Source organism: Perissodus microlepis, chromosome 11 (genome assembly GCF_051167445.1).
Source record: "Perissodus microlepis isolate ML-2025 ecotype Zambia chromosome 11, ASM5116744v1, whole genome shotgun sequence".
Lineage (NCBI taxonomy): Eukaryota > Metazoa > Chordata > Actinopteri > Cichliformes > Cichlidae > Perissodus > Perissodus microlepis.
This window is the reverse complement of record NC_140471.1, coordinates 29,097,547-29,122,245: the sequence shown is the minus strand read 5'-3', so window position 1 is coordinate 29,122,245 and position 24,699 is coordinate 29,097,547. Positions and strand designations below refer to the sequence as shown.

Below are 24,699 nucleotides of genomic sequence, written 5' to 3'. Positions count from 1 at the left end.
AGCAGAAGAGACAAGAGAATCATAGGGAAACAAGGACAAAAAAAATATTCCATAGTTTCTTTTTATTTATTTTTTTAATGTAACCGTCCCGAGGTCTGTCCCTCAGGCTCCTGTCAATTCCACATACAGTAGAAATCATATCGGTAGCACAGCTCACAACAGAATTAACACGTCTACTACATGTATTGTGTTCCTGGGGAGGCATGATGTTGGTCACTAATGTTTGAGACAGTTTTTTTCCAGTGTTTTTCTTAAATATTCACCTAGAGGTTTGTTTCCAACCCACCTGACTGCTCCGGTTTTATCACCCACTATTTTCTCAGATCTCAGAAGCTAAAGCTTGAAGTCATACCTCAGTGTTTCATGTTTCAGTGAACATGTCCACAACAACAGCACAGTAGCAGCGTCGTATTCATCAAATAGACACCTTGAAATAACACTAAAAAGCTACATAGATGTAAAAAATTTTTTATGTGTGACTAACAATAGAAATAGATTTTACTGTAGGAAGAGTGTTAATACAAACAACGTACAAGTCCAGCTCGGCAGAGGTGACTTCTAACATCCCACAGGTCTCAACTTGTACGTTTGTGTTTATTACAGAAACGACGAGTGAAAAAACAACAACAACAACAACAACATGACCCAATTTGCAATTAGATTTTTCTGTAAGCCACGAGAAGACATCTGATCAACGTTTTCATACATTGTGAATAAAACATTACACAAGCATTTTCTGATCAGCATGACAGGACACCTCCAGTGAACTTGTGGATTAAACAAATATTTCAAAGATATAAGCTGTTGTGGGAGCCACAGACTTGGTCTGGTATGGTTTGTGGTTTTTTGGTGGTAGTGGTGAGATAAATCCCCTGCACTTCATTTCCTGCAGCAGTCCTTAAAAAGGCTGAAGGAAGAAGAGAAATGAAGTCAATAAGTCTTCTTCCAGGAGCGGATGTACAGCTGGATTGGGAGAAGGGGATTTCTGTTCTGTAGACTCTTGTGGAAAACATCAAAATCCACCCTCCTCACTCTGTGAAGATAGTCCTCCAACACCACCTGAAGCACACATCACAGGAGAATTTGGTTTCAGCTTCAACAGGTTTGACCTAACAAGCTCCAGTGTAAACACCGACTCATCCTCCTACAGGTATTGTTCATATGGATATGACTCAGACCTTCATAACATGGTTTAGTTGTTGGTTAGGGTACTTGAACAAGTTTTTAACTGCAATTGCAGTAGAAATAAGTAAACACATACACTACTGGCCATGTCTTTTTTTTGCCCCTCCATATCCTGTGAGTCACTGAGCAAAATGGAGGTGAGTCAGAAACCTGAAACTAGCCAACACTTGACTGTGGCCACAGATGTACACTACTGAGTCTTAAAAATGCTATTTTTATGGTTTTATATTTGGGTATAGAGGACAAAATTGCAGCTTGACTAAAGTAGGAAAACAAACAAAATGTCACCAAATGATTTGAAAACCATCTGCATGACTACATCAGATAAGAGCATTTTAGCTCTCTTAGAAATCTGAGTGATCAAGGTCATAAAGAACTTTGCATTCATATTGCTATGGCATTTGTCCTCAGCTCTAAAAGGTACCCTCTCAACTGTAAGGTTTAAATAAACTACTCATGTGTTAATATAAAAGAACCTAAGCGGCAGTTTGTGTGTTTCATGTCCCTCAGGCTTCACTAGGACTACTCTGTTTTTACCCTGCTATTTCACATAACTCATCCGAGCCTGTGGTTCATTCAAATCAAATCGTCGGCGCGGTGAGAAAACGTGAGTGTCTGTGCCGGCTTTCTTGTGCGGGCAAGAACACTGAGCTGGAAAAGTATCAAGCACATGCATATGGACAAATAATACAAGTCCACCGCAGCGTGAACATCATAATCTACACTCAGGAGAGCAGAGTGATTTTTGCTGCAAACTGCAGAGTTGGAGAGCTTTTCAGCTTTGTGCTGTAGTAGATGCAGGTCAGTACATCAGCATCATTATCATCTGAAATCATTGTTTTAGATTCAGAAAACAGCTTCTGCATGCAGGTATAAACAGTCAGCTTAAAACAGCGTATTCCTTTTAGGAACCACTTGTGAGATAAAAGCAGTGCTGCATTTTTAGCTACTGGGAAGAATTGACTAACCCTTGGGTGAATTACATCACTTCAGTGTTGTAGAGTAAAAATTTCCAGGTACTCACACTTTAGTAATGCTGTTAATAAAATTTTAGAAACATATTTTTTTTTTTTTTTTTTTTTTTTTTTTTTTTTTTTTTTAAATTCAGCTTTAGTCATATAATGATGCAATTTCATCTCCAAACAGATGAGCTGCAGTTTGCTTACACAGCACTTAGTGCAAGTTCTTTACATTTTCATCTGAATACATCTACTCTGAAAACACAAGATACATCCTGAGTTGGCAGATATTTGATGATGTATTGTTCAGATTTTACGCAGGTAGCCGCAACATAATGACATCAATAATTAAAAACAGGTGTTGATTCCATAAGTTGTTAGGTTTTTGTAGGCAACAGTCTAACATATTTGAAGGACAATAAAGCAGATTGCTTTGATTGATCATATTGTGCTTCATTCTCATGGTACCAAACACTTATTACTTTAAATTCAGTACGCTAGTACTAGTGCATCTCATCTAACTCGATTGTGAAAATATATATATATTTTTAAATAATTTATGTCAAAAAGGTCAACTTTTACATCTTCTATATCCACAACACAAAAAGTGAAGCACCTCAAGCTTTAAAAAAATTTTTTTGGTTGAGGCTCCTTTATCACAAATTACTGCAGTGATGAGTCATGGAGGTGATCAACTTAAGTTATTACTGATCTGTTACTGAAGCCCAGCTTGACTTGACAATATCAGTTTCAGCCGTTTCTCATCTTCCTTAAATGTTTTATTGGGTTGATGTCAGGAGAGTTGGCTGGAACACTGAAGCACAGTAATCGCATGCTTAGCAAACCATTTGGTAGTATTTTTGACTTTTCTGCTGGAAAAGGACTTTGCATCCTCATAAAGCTTTTCAGCAGATGAAAGCATGAAGTGCTCTGGAATCTCCTGGTAGATGGCTACTTTGGACCATTGAGCATGAGTCCAGTTCTTCTTCTCCTTAGCCCAGGTATGACACGTCTGTCTTCTCTCATTCAGGAGTGGGCTGAGAATAGGAATGTGACAGTTGTGGCTTCTTTCCTGAAGCATGGTGGCCCTTGATGCACCGACACCAGCCTCAGTCCATTTCTTGTAAAGCTGGTATTGACTTTTCTTGACAATCCTCTCAAGGATGAAGTGATCCATGTTGCTTGTGCACCCTTCCCTGTGTTTCTGACAAAGTTTTACCTTCCAGTCGATTTTCCATTACCTTGCTTTCATACAGCACTTGAGAAGCCAGCCTTTCCAGAACTTTCTGTGACTTACCCTCGTTGTGAAAGATGCTGATGATTGTCATCTGGACAACTGTCAGGTCAGTGTCATCCCTGTGATTGTGGTTGTGTGTATTCACACTGTTTAAATAGGTCTAACAAAAAGGCTTGAAATTTTCACTTTACATGTCATAAATATAGAATTTGACAGTTTACTTTTTAAATTAAATATTAAAAATGAACTTTTTCAAGCTATTCATTTTTTTGGAGATAGACTACAAATAACAAGGATCAAAACCCTTCTTCACCTCTTTGAAAACACACAGCAGAGGACTCAACACATAAACACATAACCCTTTAAAAAACAACAACAAAAAAAACAAAAAAGCAGGCAGCTTAATCACAGTCCTTCTTGTGGACACTCAACTTTGACTACAACTTCTACCTGCGTCACGAGAAAAACACTTTGTTGCATACTTGTCTGTTCTAAAAGTGAATTTCTAAACTACCATCTGTGATTAAAACCTTGCGGGACTTGAATCATTGGAATATTTGAATCACGCTGAATCTGTGATTCAAACATTGACCTCAAATTTTATCTATCAACCTCTGTGTCAAACTGACCTAGCTTTCATGCTGAAGATCACTGCTGATGATAAGAGCTGCCTGTGTAGCTACAAGTCACTGTCCAAATAGTGTTTTGATGAAGAGTCCAGTGCCCAAGTCCAGAGGCAACAAATAAGGTCAGCAGTGCAACAATGAGCATGCTCATGTTTTTGTTTTTAACATTGTGTGCCATCAATTTTCCTCCTCGGCTCAAACTGCAAATGATGAGTAACATCCTGAGGCATCTTGAGAAAGGACATTCAGCTAAAATGACCTAAACTGAGTTTTTTGGCCATAAGCAATGATTGCTCACTACCAGGCCCAGTGGCCAGATGTAACCACCATTTGTTGTTTTCCCCACATGACAGCCAATCTGAAGGGTTGTTTTCACTCTTTCTTGTATATGGTATACAATGATCAGGCATAACATTAGAACCACCTGCTTAATACTATGTTAGTTCCCCTTCTGCTGCCAAAACATAGCCCTGACCCGGTGAGGCTTGGACTCCTCTTCACCCCTGAAGGTGTGCTGTGGTATCTGGCACCTAAAGGTAAGCAGCAGACCCTTTAAGTCCTGTAAATTGTGAATAGCCTCCGTGGATCACATTTGTTTGTCCATTATATTCCAGAGATGCTCGATTGGAATGAGATTTGGGGATCTAGGAGACCAAGTCCTAACACCTGAAACTCATAGTTGTGCTGGATGCATTATCCTGCTGACAGAGGCCAAAGCCACCAGGGAATACAGTTTCTATGAAAGGGTTGGCGCTTTCAGTAAAGGATGGGGGGTCAGCATGGGCACCCTGACTGGTCTGCAGCTATGCAGCTCAACACGCAATAAAACTGCGATGCAATATGTACTCTGACACCTTTCTATCAGAGCTAACATTTACTATTTATGCAATTTGAGCTACTGTAGCTCGTCTATTGGATCAGACCTGCTTTGGTTCCCTGCATGCATCAATGAGACTGTCACTGGTTCACCACTCCTTCTTCCTTGGACCAGTTTTGGAAGATACTGATATGCACACTGGGAAGACCCCACAAGAGCCACAGTTTTCGAGATACTCTGACCCAGCCGTCTAGCCAGCACAATTTGGCCCTTGCCAAATTTGCTCAAATCCTTACACTTACCCATATATTCCTGCTTCTAACACATCAACGTTCTGGACAAAATGTTCACTTGAAAGAGATGATCAGTGTCATTCACTTCACCTGTCAGTAGTCATAATGTTGTATCTGCAGATCTGGTTTAACTGTGCAGTCACAGTTGAAATCAAGTTTTCTCAAACTCATCTTTGGGCACGGCAGCTCATTGGCACAGTGGGTTTACAGTTTATGTGGTTTCTTCTCCCACTGAATAATATGTTTTCTTAATCGCCACGATTTCTAATGTAGCGTTACATAAAAGTTAACAGATCTTAAAAATATGCAAATTTTAAAAAGTTTAGGCTTTTCCCAAATTAAAAGTTGAGCTTTCAGATATATCGTATGTAACAGCTGGAAAACTAAAGAGAGACATATCTTTGTGCCCTAATTTTAAATGTTTTCTTCTTTAAGCAGAATGCCATCATGCTTTTTTTAAAAAAATAAATAAATAAATAAATTCTCGCAACTTACATCATGGCTGCACAGAATAATCAGTTCTGTGATCCATCGCCTCTCTGTGGATCCTCGTTTGTAAGAAGGCCTAAACTGCTATTGCTTCTTACAAACAATGACTTGCATTCATTTTTAGTTAATAAGCGAGACTTCAAAACATTTTTAAACCTCCATATGTGATCTGTCCTAAAGAGAGAAAAGTGGGAAATCAACTGGGAAATATAACGTAATCCAATGCAGCCCCCCAAAATAAATCTTACAGATATAGAGCCGTAATTTTCAAGCCTAAAGATAAGAAGTGATGAGGATAATATGTTTGGGTGCAACAGAAGCCTGAAAAATCGCTTTGCCTTGGCCTCAGTGGAAGTCTGTTTTTCTGGTAGTCTTTCTGAACAAAAAGAGGAATCCACTAGAATAAATTGATGGTCTCAGTTCTTAGAAGCTTTTCATGGGAGGTTAATTAAAGCTTTGAGTCACTTTAAGACATTTTTTTTGGCATATTTGACATTCAGATTCATTTTTCTCCAAAATAAATATAGAGCGATTTTATACAAAGCAGTTCAGAAGGCATACAGAGAAATGTCAGCATCAAATTGTCAAAGAGCAAACCATGACCACATTATTTGACTTACAGTGGGGAGGAAGACTGGAGTGGCAGCTGCTGGAACATTGTGGCTAAAGGATCGTGCCTGAAGGAGAGAGCACAATAAACAGAAATTAAATGGAGAGAAAAAAATTATCTACACTCACCCACACCAAATATTTTAAAACGCGCCCACACCAGCCTTTTAGGGTTGCTTTTCTAAAGATCGTTCACCCACACAGAAACAACAGGAAACGGTTACATCTCATGTTTGTCTGCCGTCACACAGCACATACCTGAAGCTGTGGGACGGACTGGTTACAGCGAAGAACTCAGGTCTTTTTTTGTTCTCTCATGGACACAACTTACACATTTTTGTGCTTCTGTTGTTATACAAAGGAGCAAGTGAACATATTGACACACTGGCAGCTCATAAGCTACACTTGCTGCACTGAGTCGTCAATCAAATCACTTTTTTATGAGCTAGATGACTTCTGGGATTTTCACCCTGGTTATTGGCTTCTCTTTAATTTTCAAAAATAAATCCGACATATTCGATTTAGATGAATGAAGTTTGTGGTATACTACACAGTAACCAAGAATGACAGTAGAGACTCTTACAATGAGCAAAGATGAAACATGTACCGGTATGCATTATTTTGGTGGTAATTTGTTTTTCATGGTTTCTCGGGAGAGTGGCTTGTCAGCTCAGACACCATATCGATGGTATGCAGTGTATCTTTTAAAAATTTGATACTGGACAAGTGGAAGTCAAAAGCGATGGCTTTTGCTTTGACATGTCATCAATGTTCTTGCAGAGCAGCATGACTCCTACTGGGCGTTTAGGGAGGCTGAATACTTTTTCCACACTTAATCAAATCTCCCTGAATTTCCAATCAATTTTTAAGTGGTTTGGTTAGACTTATTGCTCCATCTTGGGCTACCCAATTTTCATGCAGTTGATTCTTAACAGTAACAATAAGCAGATAACAAACACTGGCTAACTTAAAAGCTGCAGGTCAAGCTTAAAAACATCTTAATACAGGAAAGTACCCGACACTTAGATCCAGCAAGGCTTAGAATACGGTGATGAAGTGCGAGACCTTACTAGCCAACTTACTTGTAACTCAAAGAAATAGTAATATGAAAATACAGAAGGTGTTTCACCATAACAAATGCACAGCATGTTTAAACCCAACCATTTTTTAAATTATTCCTTAATGTTAATTTTGAGATTATATAAAAATATTGACTTGTAAAGAGAATAGTTTGTTTTTTATCCTTTTAATGAATTAATTTTTGATTCAAGTTTGGTCTTATATTTAATTTAAAGTGGCATTAAAGAGATTTTAAAACCAAAAAACAATGTAGTTGTTCATCTGGCTCACAGTAAGTGTTCCTATCACTGGTGTTGCTACACAAGTACTGCAAATAAGAACTAAGACCCATTGAGAAGTCAGTCTTGAAAAGAAACACATCAAGGACAGATTAATCTTGTTTCTTTTAAACCTAGAAAGGAGTCTGTAGAAAAGACAAATGTGACTTTAAGCACACTGTGAATAATAAAAAAAAAAAAAAACCATTAGGAGTCATTTAGAAAAACTGACATTATGAAATTAAATGTAACATTTTGTCTGGATTAAAATTTCCAGTTGTTTTAATCATTTTAAATATGCATTTATTTTAATTATAAAAAATAAAAAAACAACACACAGACCCACACACACATTTTCATATTTTTGTGGGGGCATCTTATTGACATAATGCTTTCCCTAGCTGCTTACCATCAAAAATGAATGCCTAACCCTAACTTATTGTAATCCTGACACTAAAACCACATTTTGACTCCTAAAAATGCCTTCAAAATGGGGGCATTTGATCCCCACAAACATATGTAAACATACCACACACACACAAAGAGTCATTACTTGCATAATTTGTGTAAACTGGCTCTTTGGTTAATGGGTATAGCCACAATAGCAAAATAAATAACATTACATCTATTCATGGCAGAGAAATCATTTACATTTTATTGTTTACACTTTAATATCACACGTCCTTTAACTGTTGGCGACACTCCTAACTGGTATAAAAAAGGTTCAAATTAAAACAAGTAACTGCTGATGAATGTTTGGGAAGCCACTTAATGAAAAAGCCTCCTAAAGTACAAAAATCAATGAGGCATGTAAGTGGAGGTTAATAAATCTCCCAACTAATTAGCTCTCAACTAATTAGAGCTACATAAGTTAGAAAATACTCAAACTCAAGACATTTCCAGGGCATTTTCAATGTGCAAGATGCACATCACAGCATGTCAAAGCATTATGTGTCACTGGTGTTCATTTACATTATAGCACAGCTTTTTGTTCATGCTGTTTTGAGTGGATTAAGAGGTGTTCAAGAGTGTTATAAAACACAGTAATGCGGAGGAGAATTTTACTTCATCTCGTCTCTGAAACGAGTCATAATTTCAATCAACAGGTGCTGCAGAGGCATTATGCAAAAATATACGTTGTGATGCTGCTGCTGAATTCAAGGCCTTTGTGGAAATCCTGAGTGTGTTAACAGATCAGCCTGGTTATGTTCTATACTGTAGAAATACAGCACTGAAAGACGAGTGTCTCCTACCAACAGGTTTACAAAGCCTGATTATTTCCCCTGAGCACCACTATTATCCAAAAAACTACTAAAGTAAGCTTCCATTTGCACTGGGTGAACACAAACATGTAGTTTATAAGAATGCAATCCAGCATAGATATTCACGTGCAGTGCTGACTGAACATATGAAAAAAAATATCCATCTCTCTTTTTAACTGTAACTCAATTGAATTGTACTTCGATGTTGATTTGTCACCTGAAAATATTCAGTACTCATTAGGGCAACATACTGGACAACACTGACAAATTAGAACTCTAAACACAGTTTGGAGTTCAAAGGGCCGACATAACCGTGCATATGTTGTGTGGAATTTGTTTGTGAAAGATCCAAATGTTTTAATTATGCAACTTAAAATACACTTTGTAACTGCGGAATATTAGAATATTTCTAAAAGCTACTGTGGTCAGCTGTTTTAAGCCCCAGTCACACAAGGTTACAGACCCACGGACATTCAATGGGTTGCTAGGGGAAAAAAGTGTAATTTTATATACATGAATGTATATAAAATATACACTCATGGTTCCAGTTACTATGTGAAATTGGTCGCAAACTGATATATGCCAATCACATTGCTGTAGTTGCCTGTATTCTGCAGGGAAGATGCTAACTTGTGTGCAAGTTAGCATCTGCCCTTAGCATCTTGCATGCAAACAACTGCCAACTACTTGCTAACTGGTACTGAAACTGTGTTGCGCTTTACTACTGCAATAGTTATGTATCAAAAAGCGCAACTTTTATTTTGAAAGGAGATATTCTCCATTTCCCGACTGCTTTGAACTTACTCGGGTTTCACTACTGCTTTCTCCATAGTTGGAAAATGTTTGCAGACAAGTTGGTGTCTTTCATGCAAACTATCAGCAACCTACTAGCAATCAAAGCATTCACGAGGTTGTTTTTGGTTTAAATCCCTCTTTGTGACTGATTTCACCTGCAGCAACTACCTACCGACCTGTCAGGAAATACACATTTTTCTAGTCACCAGAAATTCCCAGGGGGTCACTGACCTCTTTTTAGGCCTATGTATCTAATGCAGGGGTGTCAAACTCAAATACACAGTGGGCCAAAATTCAAAACTGGAACAAAGTCGCGGGCTAACGTTAATATTTATTGAAAAAAAAAAATCTTCCTCCAGATATAAGAATGAATCTTTTCTTAAGGACTCAAACAAGTTTTGCTGAAAAACTGAATATGGAACAAGCAAAGCTTAATACTAAATAATATATATATTAGCTGTATAATACCAGTAGGCCAGCTCTAATAGTAATTTGGTATGGCTTCGCGGGCCAAATGTAATTAGGCTGCGGGCCAAATTTGGCCCACGGGCCAGAGTTTGACACCTATGATCTAATGTATTGGGAAATTAGGCCTCCTGTTTTTGTTTATTTTCGTGAACAGTTCCTGAAATTAACAATAAGTGCCAATGAGCTTTAAGCAAAAGCAAGGCAGTCACAGAGTGGCTGGATGATGAGAAATATTCAAATTCTGTTGTTCAGGCTTCCTCTATGGTACCATATTCTCAAATGAGCAACAACTAGCCCTCAAATTCCCACTCAAACTTCAAAAACCACACAAGGGTGCTTACTCATCTAATGTGCTCTCTTGCTCTCATTCCTTACCTCTCAAGAGAAAATGAAAAAAGGTCATTTGCTATGCACTTTATGTTGTTTCATACACCTGCAGGCTTGTGGCACTTGTTTCAAATGGGATATGGTGCTGAGTGTTGAGTTAATTATTCTCAAAGCTTTTCTTTGATCTGTTGTCCCTTACTTTGGACAAAAGCCTGCACCAACTGAGTACATGTCGATGCATATGTAAATCCCAGAAGCCAAGTTTCATAAACTAGTGAATCATATATAAAAGTAGCAATAAAAAGAACATGTTTTTGCCATGTGAAACATCTATACAGGAATATGCCATGTGCATGCAATGTAGACCTTATTGTGTAGGTGAAGTACATACATGTTGCAGGTGCACGTGAGCCTGACTGGCGATGTCATACACAACATCCCGAATGTTCTGCTCCCGGCTGCCGCGGATGAAATCCTCCTGAGAAGCTCCGTGCTGGAGAGACACACAATAACAAAAAATGGTGATGTTTGTGCATTCAGTTCACAGCTGTTGTTTCAATTCAACAACAAAAACTATCTCTGCAGTTCAGCTGTATCCATTTTAGCTCCACTTCCCACACGAGCCGAGTCTTCTCTTTAATATGTTGAAAAAGGTTTAAAAGCACCGAGTTGGCTCCTGGAGCTCTGGCAATGAAATGTGACATTGTGCTATGGGGGCATACCACCCCCACACTTGAATACTAATAAATAAATAAATAAATAAATAAATACATACATACATACATACATACACACACACACACACACACACACTGCAGCAGTATTTACATTACAGTTTTTTTTTTAACTTGTCAATAGATAAAAGTGCTCTGCTTTGCCTCTAGTAGCCCCTAGACTTCTGCTGAACTGCAAAGGATGTTAATTTTATGTTTGGTTCCAGGTGCCTTGCCTCAGTGCGTAGTCTGCTCCCATACAGCATCAACAGTGGGCAACATTAGCGCCTCATCATTTCAAAGTTTCAAAGAGTCCTAAAAAAAGAGTTCAAAACCCATGCGTGACCATCTTTATATATATACTCTATGGTCACATGCAAACATGAATAGGATACTGAGTGCAGGCCATTTAATGACCATAGCTGTCTTTAAGAGCAGAGGTTTTGTGGATGTTATACAGGAAGCCTTTTGTTGCTCCTTGATATTCTTATATTGGAGCCTTAAGTAGCAAGAAAACGGTATTAAATGACATTTTCGTATAAATAAGTAGTTACCCTGTTAAAAACCATGGCAATTTCCGTGTTAGCACCATGTTATTACTGTGGAAAAATTTTGCACGATATAATAGTTTTTTGTTGAGAACCAGCTGCGCCTGACAGAGGTCTCTTCCTGTTAAAAGGGGATTCGTCATTCCCGCCATTTACCAAGCGCTTGCTCACAGAGGGGGTGCGATTATTTTTACCCTGGAAGTTAAAGCACTTGAATTTAATTGAAATGAATTATTTACAATTCAATGACAATATACATTTTTCTTAATTAACATAATGTAAGCATCAAATCCTTTGCAATCTATTTAAAAGTGGTAAACACTTCAGTTATTGGTGTTTAGTTCAGTAACTAACATCACACAAAATGCAGTTTAACACCCCACCCACACCCCTTAAAAAACAAAACAAAAAAACAACAACAACAACAAAAAAAAGGTCACTCGTAGAAATAATAATAAAGTGTATATGCAGAAATGCATATCAGAACAACCAATTCAATCCCAGACTAATTCCTATTTTTCCATAAATGTATTACCCTGGATCCAGATAAGCACAACAAGCTGACAAGATAACAACAGGTCATTTTAACTGATGATTTTCAGAATACCTCCCACCTTTCCAGCGACACTAGCGACTGTGTATGAAACTCAACAAAAACGTAGTGAACATAATCCACTGTTACAATCCCACATTTAATGTCTACTAGTATTCCTGTTGATGTTGAAAGCCTAGCAGAAATGTTAAGCCTATTCCAAGGTGGAAAACACATTCATGAGCTAAGATTGAAATTTTATTCAAGACTTTAATTCCCATGCAAGGGACTAAATTTTGTGCTTTTCCAGACCTGCAGACATGTCGCGTTTTAATAAGTTCTTTCAACTTGTTGGATGATGTGGTATTAATACAACTCCCACTGGTGCGTCTGCATGTGTGGCCACACATAATGATGTGACAGCAAGTCAAGGCCACTAAGAAGAAGAGAGAAATCAATGGCTGGTGTCCATTATTGACATCCTGCAGTTTACATGGATCATTAAAGCAGCAAAGCCTGTTCTATTTATTTCACATAAACTGAAAGCATTGATTCCTCTGCACCATGAGCACTTTTCCTCCAGCAGAATATAAAATATAAAATCTTACATGCATGACCATTTGCAGGTTATCTTATAGCTGAGATATAAAAAGGAACAAAAGTGATATTTACAGCAGAATTTAGAAAAATTATTCCCTACAAACAGCATTACATTAACAAAGTTTAATTCTCTTTGTCTGTAACATCTTTATATTGTTCTGTGATTAATTAGTGAATATCTCAAGACTCGTATGTTTGGTTGGTAACAATGATATATTCTTTTTGTACCTAAAAAAATATACTCAGGTGTTCAAGGGTTTTTGAATTGAAATGAAAACTTGAGAAAGTGCTAAATGAGCTTTTGGGAGATGCACAAAATAACTGTTTCTGTAAACATGATAGGCAACTGTTGGAAGTCTGGTAGCCACTGGGACTTGAGAGAACAAAACAAACTATGAAAGTTTTGCTGCGTACCAACAAAATTACATTGAAATATGTCACAATAATTCAAAACAATGAGGAAAAAAAAAGCCCAGAAAGCCACGAAAAGCTTAAAAAACAAATGTCATCAAATAAAGATTTTTTCATATTTGCAAATCGACCAACACAGAAAGAAACAAACTGCCTTCAGACCACATGGTTGTGTGTTTAAAAGTTTTCAACTTTCAGCACATAGCATGTAATTTTTCTGAAACCGGACCAAAGTTTTGGTCTTTTGTGATATGGCATCTGAATGTCATCTAAAATAACGTATTTAAGATTTAACTGAAGTTTAGACTGTCAGGTTTATTTCAAGGATTTTAACCAAATACAGCATTGACCATACAATACATAGAAATCTTTCAGGACTCCCTGTAAATCACAACTAGGTTGGACCTCCTTTGTCTTCAGAAGTTCCTTAATTCGTCACGGCACAGATTCAACAAGGTGCTGGAAACATTCCCCAGAGATTCTGGTCCACATTGACATGACATCCACTATTTGAACCTCCTGACCACCACATCATACGCTGATCTACTGGATTGAGATCTGGTGACTCTGTGGGCCGTCTGATTCATTGTCATGTCCAAGAAACAAGTTCCTGACCTTGCACATTACCCTGCTGTAAGCAGCAATCAGAAGATAAATCAGTTAGTATTAGTATTAAGGGACACGAACTGTAGCGATCAGCCTAAAGTATGGACGCGAGGCAGGATGGATCTAAGCTTTTATGCTGTTTTACTAAAAAATTTTGAACTTAACATCTGAATTGAAACTCACACCAAACAACGATTTTAAAATCTCCTAAAACTGCCACTCACTAGGTATTTTCTCTCTTTGGCTGAACAGATATTTGTGTTACCAAGCTACTCAACAGTACCTAATAATGGGACCAGTGAGAGTATATCTGTCTTCTCTTTATTTAAATCTTTATTGTTTTATTTAAAATCTGTTGTGGTGGTGTAGAAAAAAATCCCTCTTCAATAAATGATGGGCTTTCCCGTATAATGTTGCATAATTACACAGTACAAAAAGGTTGCTCCGATAAAAAAAAAAACAGACATTTGACTTCTGGATTACTTTAAAATATTTGAGTAGCAGGAATCATAATTTAGCAAATAGATATCTTCACTGATACATCGCATATATTGTGTTTACATCTCAGACAAGCAGATAGTAGGGACTAAACTGAGACTCTCAGCTCTAGGTCTGCTCTGGGGGGGGAGTTGTGAAGGATGAGCTATTGCGGGAAAATAATGGAAAAAAGAAGAAAAAGGAAAAAAAAGTGGAAGGCAATAATAAAAGTGACGTTGAATGTGAGAAATTATTTCCAGGAAAGATGATGAGGGGTTCCTGACCATCCAATCCAATTACCTCTAACCAGACTACCTGCAGGTGTGTAATTATCAGGTGTGTAATTTCTACCTTTTTCTCAGTCATTTTCAGAATTCAAGCATCAATGAAACACAAAGTCACACAAATTGTGTACCCACACTGCCCAGCTGTTACACTGTGTGAGTGAGAAAAGTCAGGTGACAAAATCCAGACGAAGCAATTTGGTCCTTTGTTTGGATTTGTTATTTTTGCACTCACAACATAATATTTATGAATGTAATGTCAGAACTTCGACAGAGGCAGAAAGATATTGAGCAGAGTGAAGAATGACTGCAAACAACCTACAAAAGCTGTGCCGCAGCTTGTAGTTCAAGTGTTATTTATGGTGCCAAATGGAATAAGAGCACAAAGGTGATGATATCTCCACTGCCAGCATAACTTCAATCAATATTTCATGTGCCTCATTTAACAAAAGGATGGAACAATCCAGACTGTTAAAGCTGTTCCTATTCTGAAAGTCCTTTGTGCTAATTTCAGAAAATGATAGAAGCTTATCATATGCCAGTTTTTTGCTGTATTTTTAAGTGGACTGTTCGATGCACTCACACTCACTATGCTTCAAAAAACGAGAATGTCATTTAATACTATTTTCTTGCTACTAAAGGCTCCAATATAAGAATATCAAGGAGCAACAAAAGGCTTCCTGTATAACATCCACAAAACCTCTGCTCTTAAAGACAGCTATGGTCATTAAATGGCCTGCACTCAGTATCCTGTTCATGTTTGCATGTGACCATAGACTGTATATAAAAAGATTGACACACATTGGTTTTGGACTCTGTGACTTGAAATGATGAAGCGCTAACGTTGCACACTGTTGGTGCTGTTTGGGAGCAGACTACGCACTGAAGCAAGGCACCTGGAACCAAACATAAAATTAACATCCTTTGCAGTTCTGCAGAAGTCTATGGGCTACTAGAGGCAAAGCAGAGCACTTTTATATATTGGCAAGTAAAAAAATCCCACTAACAGCACTTTTCACATCTCAGTTTAGCAACTTTTACAACCCTATATCCTCTTAACTTACTTTCCACTCAATCAGTGCAAAACAATCACTCTGAATAATCTGTACTTCATTTAATTAAAACATACACCACATAAGTAGCATAAAATAGAATAGATGATTACTGCATCCATTCTTTTTTGCTGCCCTTTATAAACATCAGGCTTTCTATGTGTTGTACCAATCACGGTGTTTCTTGCAGTGAGTGATGGTGATTGAAATTCCACAAAGGGCACTGAACAGCCTCCTGCAACTAAATCTGATTTAAGTTGACAAGTGTATAAAATACAATTAACATTTGTGCATACTATTACATTTATTTCAATGAAACTAATACACTGTGACCTCGTGCAACAAGTGAGTGGGATTTACCTTTAAATCCTGCAGATTTTGATGCGCGTCACTCCCTGTCAGAGTGCGACAGAACTGAATGGAGCTCACAATGAAATAAACTGCAGGACGTCAGTCAGTGTTAATGAATAAAAGATGAGAGAAAACTCTCACTGTTCAGACTGTATATTCTAGTAATCCTGCATGTAAATAGTTCTTTTACAGACTCAGGCAATTCAAAGCCTTTTACGGTTCAAGTAACAGTCACCCACACGCATAGTATTTTCATTTTGTACTTAACAAGGTGCTTTCGCCATCACATAAAGATGACACACATCAAGTTTTTATTTTTAAGGGAGGATTTAACCCAAAGCCCAAAGGTACTGTGACATGCTGACTGGGGATCAAACCACCAACCTCACAATTTATGGACAATCTGAACCACAGCTCCTTAACCAACTGTGGGCTTGTTGTCCCAAATATTAAAAACAGTCCAAATTCTTTCAACCAATAAAATGATCCATGTAGTGCATAAAGTATCGGATAAAGTACCAAGTATTAATCACTCCAGTTGTCTGTGAAAAAAAAAAAAAGGTTTTATGAGATCGAGGCGATTCAGAGGTTAATAGCAAATTAGCTAGCTAGGTGACAGCTACAGATGACATGCCTACAGTCATGTGAAAAAAATATTTTTTTCAGGAATCTCTGCAGTCGGGTAAAAAAACTTAAGTACACCCACACAGCTTCCAAGGGAGTTAAGAGAGTAAGCTACAGGTGCTGCTAGTCACATGCACTTAACCCTCTCAAGGCAGGCGTTGCAGATTTGCAACAGTTAAACGCTAACAACCTGATTACGCGACATACATATTTTATGAGTTTTTTTACTCAGAAGTACCACTGCAGGACGTGGTTGTGCATTAACAACTAAAACTTAATTTGAGCCTGAGAGGGTTAACTGATAATCAGCAAGTGTGAGCACCTGTGTAAAAGCCAGATGTTTGGGCAGTTTGCCAGATTGGCGCATTCACGTGTGTGTTAACACAATGCCAAGGAGAGGACGCCCCAGCAAATTCACTCCAAGGTCTGACTGCTCAGTGAAAGAAACTGCAAAAAACTCAAGAGCTACATCTCTGCAGTACATCATCAGCACAAACACCCCATGCCAACTGTCAAGCACGGCAGTGGAGGTGTGATGATTTGGGTTTACTGCATTGTGCGTTGACTGAACTGCTCTGTATACCAAAGAACTCTACAGTCAGACTGAAATGCTGTAACAGGTCCTCAAAAGAGCTGTGAACAGAAATGTGCAAACCTCAATGAACTGAAATAATGCCGCAAACAAATTCCTCAACAATGATTTGAGATGCTGATAAAGTCATACAGAAAATGATACTACCAGTGGTGGCTTTACAAGTTGCTGAATTATGGGGTAATTTCAGTTTTGGTTCTCACTTTCACAAGACTGTGAAGACTGTGACACTACAATTATAACTTTGGAGATGTTAAAGACTAAAGCCTAATTACCAATGACATTTGGAGAGTTACTGCAGTTGGCTGACATAACAATGTGCCATCTTGTGGGTAGCTACAGAGTGTTTTTTAGACTAGTACATTAGCACAGTGAAGCTCTAGGATGAAGGTTAAATTTTCCTCCATAAATATACATAAGGATACTCAGCAGGCAGAGATAAATGCCAGAGCTTGTGAAATTAGCCCATCCATAACACAAAGGATGTCATTAATATGCAGCTGTGTGGTTTGGATTACTTGCTGTGAAAAAGTTTTGATCCCAAGCTTCATGCCGACCCTGCCAAAGAGTCATTGGAGAACAATGTGAGCCCATCAGCTGCAGCATACACTGTCGGTTTCTAACTAATCCAGGTGATTGGACCTGGAAACAGGGTTGTTACCTCATCTAACCTAATAATTTAACAAGCAAATAAATATGAAATATTTTTTAAACGAAAACGCAGCAAAAGAGAGCAGACCTCTTAGATCCAGTGGAACCTATACATGGACAGTCAGAGCTTAAAAACCCTCTTTGGGGAAGAACAGCAGCTATTGTAACAGCAATTTGAACAAATTAGATACAATTACAGCCCATTAGACTTAGTTGAACAGAAACATTATCCCTGTGTTAATCAATAAACCCTGTTTATGTGGCATATTACAACCATGAAATCAAATCAGATTTTTAAAGCCTGTGTAAGTGCAATGTGTGACTTAACTGCAAAGGTTCACATCAGGCTGTGGTGTGTTGTTCTAACAGTACTATAAATCCAGCTTAACCAGTGAGCTGTGCTGGAAAAGCATTTTCTGTTGCTCTTCAATATAATTTGCTATAACATAAAAGTTTTTGTCCTGCCTTTGTGCTCCATCCTTCCTATCCAGCAAAACCAAAAAAGAAGAGGTTACCAATTAAGTTTTAATATTATATTGTGGTAATTGATTAAATCTTAAGACTCATATATGAACGGAAATTTAATGAAATTCAATCAAGCAAATCTTTGTAAATAGAAACAAAAAAGAAAAGATTTTATGGTAATTCAAAAGATGAATGTTGCATCAAAAAAATAATCTGATCCCCTTGTGAATGTTTGCAGTGATTTGATTGACTGTTTAAACAAGATTGACTCTTCAGTCTACTTACCAGCCCCCTTTTCCCTCCTCAACTTGCTCCCCTTGTGCTTTTTTAAACATGAGTGATTGTTCGAGTATCGGGACAATTTATTCCATCGTGCCTGCCTGCTGTGTCCAAGAAATTCAACTCCTGTTTGCTAATTGAGGGAACATTACATTATAACATTTTGTTAGTTCATTAGTGATGTGCAAGTCACCCTGCATGGATAATATGAGCTGAAGTGTGCATGTGTACATGTGCAGGGTATTACAGCACACCACCAGCGCCCTCTTAAGGCAGCAGAGGGAGATGACATGAGGTAGGTTTTGTCATAAGGCTTTGAAGATTTTAAGGGCAGCACCTGCATGCTACATTCAATAGTCCAAACGCATCTGCACAGTAAATACAGCCCAGCGCATCCTGGCTCCCTCTGCATCGCCGGATTGTTATTGTTCTGGGTGTGTGACAGATGGCTCAGCGTGTGGATGCAAATTGTTTGAGGTGTCATTTGTTTTTCTGCTGTGCCTGCAAATATGCAAACTAAGAGGGTTTTGCCATATTGTTGTTGTGTAATAATGCCTCACTGTTTTGTTTTCGGTTTATGGTGGACAAAAATTTCAATACTGTTCCAACAAGAACGTCACTGACAACACGGCAGAGTCGTGCCGTGAGTCGGTCAAATGTTTGCTGGCATGTGTGGGATTGCCTTATGTTACTTTTGTGAGGAAGATTCAGACTATGCTAAATATGAAGTAGCACTTAAAAGATCCTTCACTGAAAGTACTCTTAGGTTTCTGTTACAAGGCTAGAAATGCTTAAATTACATCCATGCCTTCTGAAAAAGCCTTGCAAAGTTTATATGCAATTCAGGCTTCAAGTTTTCACATCACTCTAGTGTAAACTGGACCATGATTGGCTTCTAAACTGGATGTGATGTTAATAAAAATTCAAAAAAAATCCTGCTTGCATACACACAAAAAAAACTTTTTTTCACGGGACTTGATTTAGTTGCCTGAGTAAGGCAACGTTAAGGTAAACGCTAGGGTATGACTGTTGAGAAATTAATTTAACACCATAAATAAGAAATAAATAACAAAGGCACATTAATCTGCTGATGATGATGCCAAAAAAAAATCATCTGGCTCAAGTCCTGAATTTGTTGATTTCCTGGGTTTGATTTGGGTCAACAAAACCACAGTTTATCAGACGTGTCACCTTCATTAAAGTCTCAACAGCTGCAGCTCAAACCTCACCCAAGTTTTGGTAAGATCGCTCCTTTGGGCCTGAAATCAAAGAAAAAGTTCAACTTACCAACATGCAGATGTCCATGGGCAGGTAGACTTTCCGTCGGCTGCTGTGATAAGGAGTCGCTCTCAGACATGTTATGATTCCCTGGGCTTTACCGATGTGACTCGCTGCGTGGTCTGCTTGGACATTTTTGACACCTGCAAAGAAAGACAGCCACACAGTTTGGCATCACCTACTATAATTCATTTTCACAGGTAAATCACACTCCTCACTTGAGGCAAAAAACAGGTTTTTGTTCTGGAAATTAAATGCTGTGTGGATCAAAACCATTAATTTCTTTTCGTAACACCAAAGTACACCAATTAAAGCATCTAAAACAGACTTTTCTCATTTTGAGGGGCCCAATCCTAACTACAGTCCTTTCATTTTAAATGTCTCCAATTCATAATCCAATCTGACACCTATAAATTTACTTCAGTGTTGATTAAATATGTATTTGGCACATTAGAGTAATAGCCACAGCCTTCTTCTAGCCTCCTGGCATATTTACTCACAATGTGACACAATTAGAGGGAGGGGTCTGCTGGTATTACAGAATGATGAATCCACCAGCACAAAACACCAGAAACAATATTTGGCAGGATACAGAATGCAGAAAGAAGACAAGTTGAACAACAGACCATTTATTTTGACCTATATTTAAGTTTTTAAATGGAAAACTTACTGGCTTAAAGGGTGAAAAGGAGAATTTGTGCTGGCTAAAATGAAACTTGTGAATTTGCTAAGAGGGTTAGAAGAGCTGGCTTAGGCCGGCACAGCTGTCAGAGCAGAGACAATCACTGGTGTGACCAGATAATTTTTCCCTTTTCACACTCTGTTAACTTTCACTCTCATATCCAGTGAAATGCTGCTGTGCAAAATCCGGCTGTGATTAAAGAAACCTGCAGCCACACGGGCACACTGAAGTGACAACACACAGTAGAGCTGAAAAAAGGAAACTACTGGATTTTGACTGGATTTGTTTCAGCAAACAATGACCCATAAAATATGGATGGATCTGCCCAGATAAAGGTCTTTAGGAGGGACTCAGGACACCCCTCAATTTATAATTACTGTTTGTCTTTTAGCTATCAACACAGTTTCTTACCTAAACACTCCAGCAGGAGGTAAATCAAGGATGACTGTGTGTTCTCTGAATACGCCTCCAGCTCCTGAAGGTTCCTGTAGGCTCTGTCATCCAAGTCCTTTTCCTGGTAAAACAAAGTTTTAATAACAGAAATGTCACTTTTCCCATTTTTAATTACGCTAAACAGCAGCTGGCAAGTTTAGTTTTTATTTCCATTAAAATAAGGTATTATTTAACCTCTAAGGGCACAGGATGCAACCATCTGACAGGTCTTGCAGATAACCCACAAAGCGAAAATAATAAATGAAAAATGAAAAAAAGCAAAATATACACATGCAAAGACAAGTTTATATTGTCACATTTAAGCAGTTATTCGTGTTCAGTTTCACTCATCAGCAACTTCATTTATTATATCACAATTTAAACTTGCAGTAATTTGAATTTAATGATCATCTTAATTTTGTCTTACTCTCTCTGTTATGATCCTCAGCAGCCATCTCTTTGTCAGTTTATGTGTCCTCACTGCCTGAAAAACACCACACAGACTGTTAATTAGCTGAGGTGCAACACTGATTCAGATTGGTGCCACTCAGCTAATTGAAGCTGAGGGACAGAAACACAGAAATCCAACACACTGCATGGCACGTTTAAAACTGAAATAAGACATCCAACATCCTGACAGTGTTTCCCCTACATATTGCTAACATGAAGAAAAAACACCTTAAAATACCCTGTATTCTGTTGGCTAGTATTTACCCTCCACAGCTCAGTGCTGACTGGTTGGTTCGGAGGCTCATCTCTGTAGATTTCTTCTATAGCCGTCTTCCAAAACTGCATTCGCATCAAACCAATGGTCTTTTGGGAAACAGAGTCCTTCACCTTGTTGAGAAACAAATCAGCAAAACAAATGGTTGATGAGCCAGTTTGAGAAGGACAAGGATCTGAAATTAGCCACTGTAAGGATTTCATTAAATTCCTTTCTTTTTTATTTTTAATTAAGAGGAAAGTCAGGATAGAGGATAGTCAGGAATAGTGGCGGTATAACAGTAGCAGCAGCGGCAGTGACGCAAAGAGTAGAAAAACAGCAGTATTATCAGTAATCATTCTGCATTCAGCCTGATTGTACCAATACCTGCCTGTGCCAGCTCCACATTAAAGGCCCTCAGAGCCAGAGCAGAGCGCCGTGTCTTCTCTGGGAGGAGGAGAGAGGACAGGAAACCATCATAGTCTCTGGACCTGAGGAGGAGAGAGAGAGAACGAGCTGATAGGGGTGCCGGGAAGCAGGAGATGAGATTTCATGTTTTATCCAAAAACATTTTCATACCCATATAACAAAATAGTCCCATTAACTTGCTACTTCTGTATAGCCTTTTTTGACAACACTGTAATTTTGCATAAGTTGGACAAGATAACTTCAAAAGCCACATTTTAAAACAAACACTTTAAAAATAATAATAAATAAATAGGAGATTAAACAAACCAATTATCTTAAATATGCTCAAACAAAAATAAGTTCACATCAAACACAACCGAAAGAGCTTATTACCTCCAGTGAGTTTCTGACAGTTTTACTAAAAACTAAACAAAAGTACCTGCAAATAGGGATCCCAGGGAACAGTTTGGGATCCCAAAATATTAGGAAGTCTTAGTTGTTAGGGATCCTTTTAAGAAAAAAAATTCAAGTGACCCACCCATATTCCTACAAAATAATAGTATTTTGAAACGATTTTTTTTCTAAAACATTTGATCTGTAAGTTCTCATATAAGAGCTCAAGCAGCCAATGTTAATATGGGGGTGGGGAAAATAAGGGCACAATATGTCTTTTTTTCTAGCACCATTTAGAAATTGTAATATTAGAGATCAGCTTTATAACATAGAAAAGAAAGTCAGCGCTGCAGATTTTGTTTGATCTTAGTGACGGACAATAACAATGATCATATACATACAACAAGGGGAGGTATGTGATCCTCGTGGCTTTTTTACAGCTGCTGTTTCCATTTTAGTTCATTTTCTGAAGATGTCATGATTTAAATTATGATCATATCAGTTCATAACAAGAATAGAACTGGTAGTTTCTCATTGCAAGCCTAAAAAGGCTTTGTTTTTACAGGCCTCATTGAACTGACCAGCAATGAGAACCAGAAAGTCCAAGGAATCCAGTGCAGATCTAAGGAGAAGTGTAGATTTACACAGGTTGGAGAGGTCTCTTGGAGCCATTTCTAAACAACTGCAGATTCCAAGATCATTGGCTTAAAAAAATGTATGAAAGTACAAGTTATTCAGATTTGTCACCACTTGGCGAAGGTCTGGAAGAAGACCTAAACCAGGGGTCCCCAATTCCAGTCCGCGAGGGCCGGTGTACCTGCAGGTTTTAGATATCACCCTGGGTCAACAAACCTGAATCACATGATTAGTTCATTACCAGGCCTCTGAAGAACTTCAAGACATGTTGAGAAGGTAATTTATCTATTTAAATCAGCTGTGATGGATCAAGGACACATCTAAAACCTGCAGGGACACCGGCCCTCGTGGACTGAGATTGGGGACCCCTGACCTAAACTGTCGCCCTCATATGAAAGGAAATTGCTTAACGATGTTCAAGAAACCCACTAACCACCAAGGCCCAACCCTGCCATCAGAATCAGAATCAGAAAGACTTTATTTATCCCCAAGGGGCAATTAACATACAACAGAACAGCAATACGTTGAAGATAAGGACAGGGCATAAACAGGCAATAAGAGTGAGATAATATGAATGAACTATAAACTGCGGGCGCATCAGCGTCACTGTCCACAGGAAAGAGAGCTCTATATCAACATGGACTGAGAAGTGAAAGAGATTATCCCTAACACAAATCAAAACTCGTTTTGGAAGGATAAACGCCACTGAAAATTTATGGAATAAGTTTAAAAGTCAGGTGCGTGTCAAGAAACCAACCATAATCTTTGCTTTTTTTAAAGTAATTAAAGCTGTATGCTGTATAATCATTCTACCCTGGAAAGTAGAACAATTTAAAGAAATCATTAAAATGACATACAAATTATATTCATTTGAATAATTGGTGTATGTAAACTTGTGATCACAACTGTATGTGTGCGATATTTGAAAGAAGTCTTGCATAGAGATGTGTCCCCACAAAACTTAAAAACTTTAGATTGCTTCTATTTTTTTTTTTCAATAACAGGACGAAGTTTCTTGCTATAAGTGACCGGATTATATCTGCTTTCTATAAACACAGATTAGTTAATTAACCACTAACCCAGTTTGTGTTGCTAGCAGTCAGACCCACCTAACCAGATCCAGGCAGTACTTTTCAGTGTGTTGTGAGTCTCCCGTCGTGCTGGTTGATGCCCTCACACTCTGTATTTCGGCTGCTCGCTGGATACAAACACTATAAGGTGATATTTTCCTCTGAAGACCATAAACCAGCCGGGCTTTGCTGCATAATAATCCATGTTTCACACTAACACCAGCCGCCATGTTCCCCTTTAGCATGCACCCCGACCTTGTGTTACATCAAAATAGTTCCCCGACTACCTTGAACCAGCAGATTTATTTATTTATCAATAAAATAGCCAGCGCCCGTGTTGTTAATTAATTTCCATTGTATATTTGAAATATAAAATATAAAAAATACATCTGATTTGTTAATTAGGTATAAAAGTCCTAATTCAATTGAACTTATTGTAGTTACCGGTAACACCACCGGATATGGCATGACCCTGCTGCCAAAATAAGAGCCGGTATCCTATACTCGC

At 38.2% G+C, this 24,699-nt stretch overlaps 1 protein-coding gene across 1 annotated transcript; it reads right to left on the bottom strand.

Annotated features, from left to right (window-relative positions):
- Positions 1-43: 43 nt before the first annotated feature.
- Positions 44-24,457, bottom strand: ndufaf6 (NADH:ubiquinone oxidoreductase complex assembly factor 6). Its single transcript, XM_084943958.1, has 9 exons — positions 24,231-24,457; positions 22,076-22,175; positions 21,696-21,818; positions 21,409-21,465; positions 20,961-21,063; positions 19,877-20,010; positions 10,796-10,897; positions 6,227-6,283; positions 44-1,059 (listed from the first exon to the last, which is right to left on the bottom strand). The coding sequence occupies exons 1-9, from the start codon at positions 24,434-24,436 to the stop codon at positions 931-933; spliced, it is 1,011 nt and encodes a 336-aa protein (XP_084800084.1). The 5' UTR covers positions 24,437-24,457; the 3' UTR covers positions 44-930.
- Between the last annotated feature and the right edge of the window lie 242 nt (positions 24,458-24,699).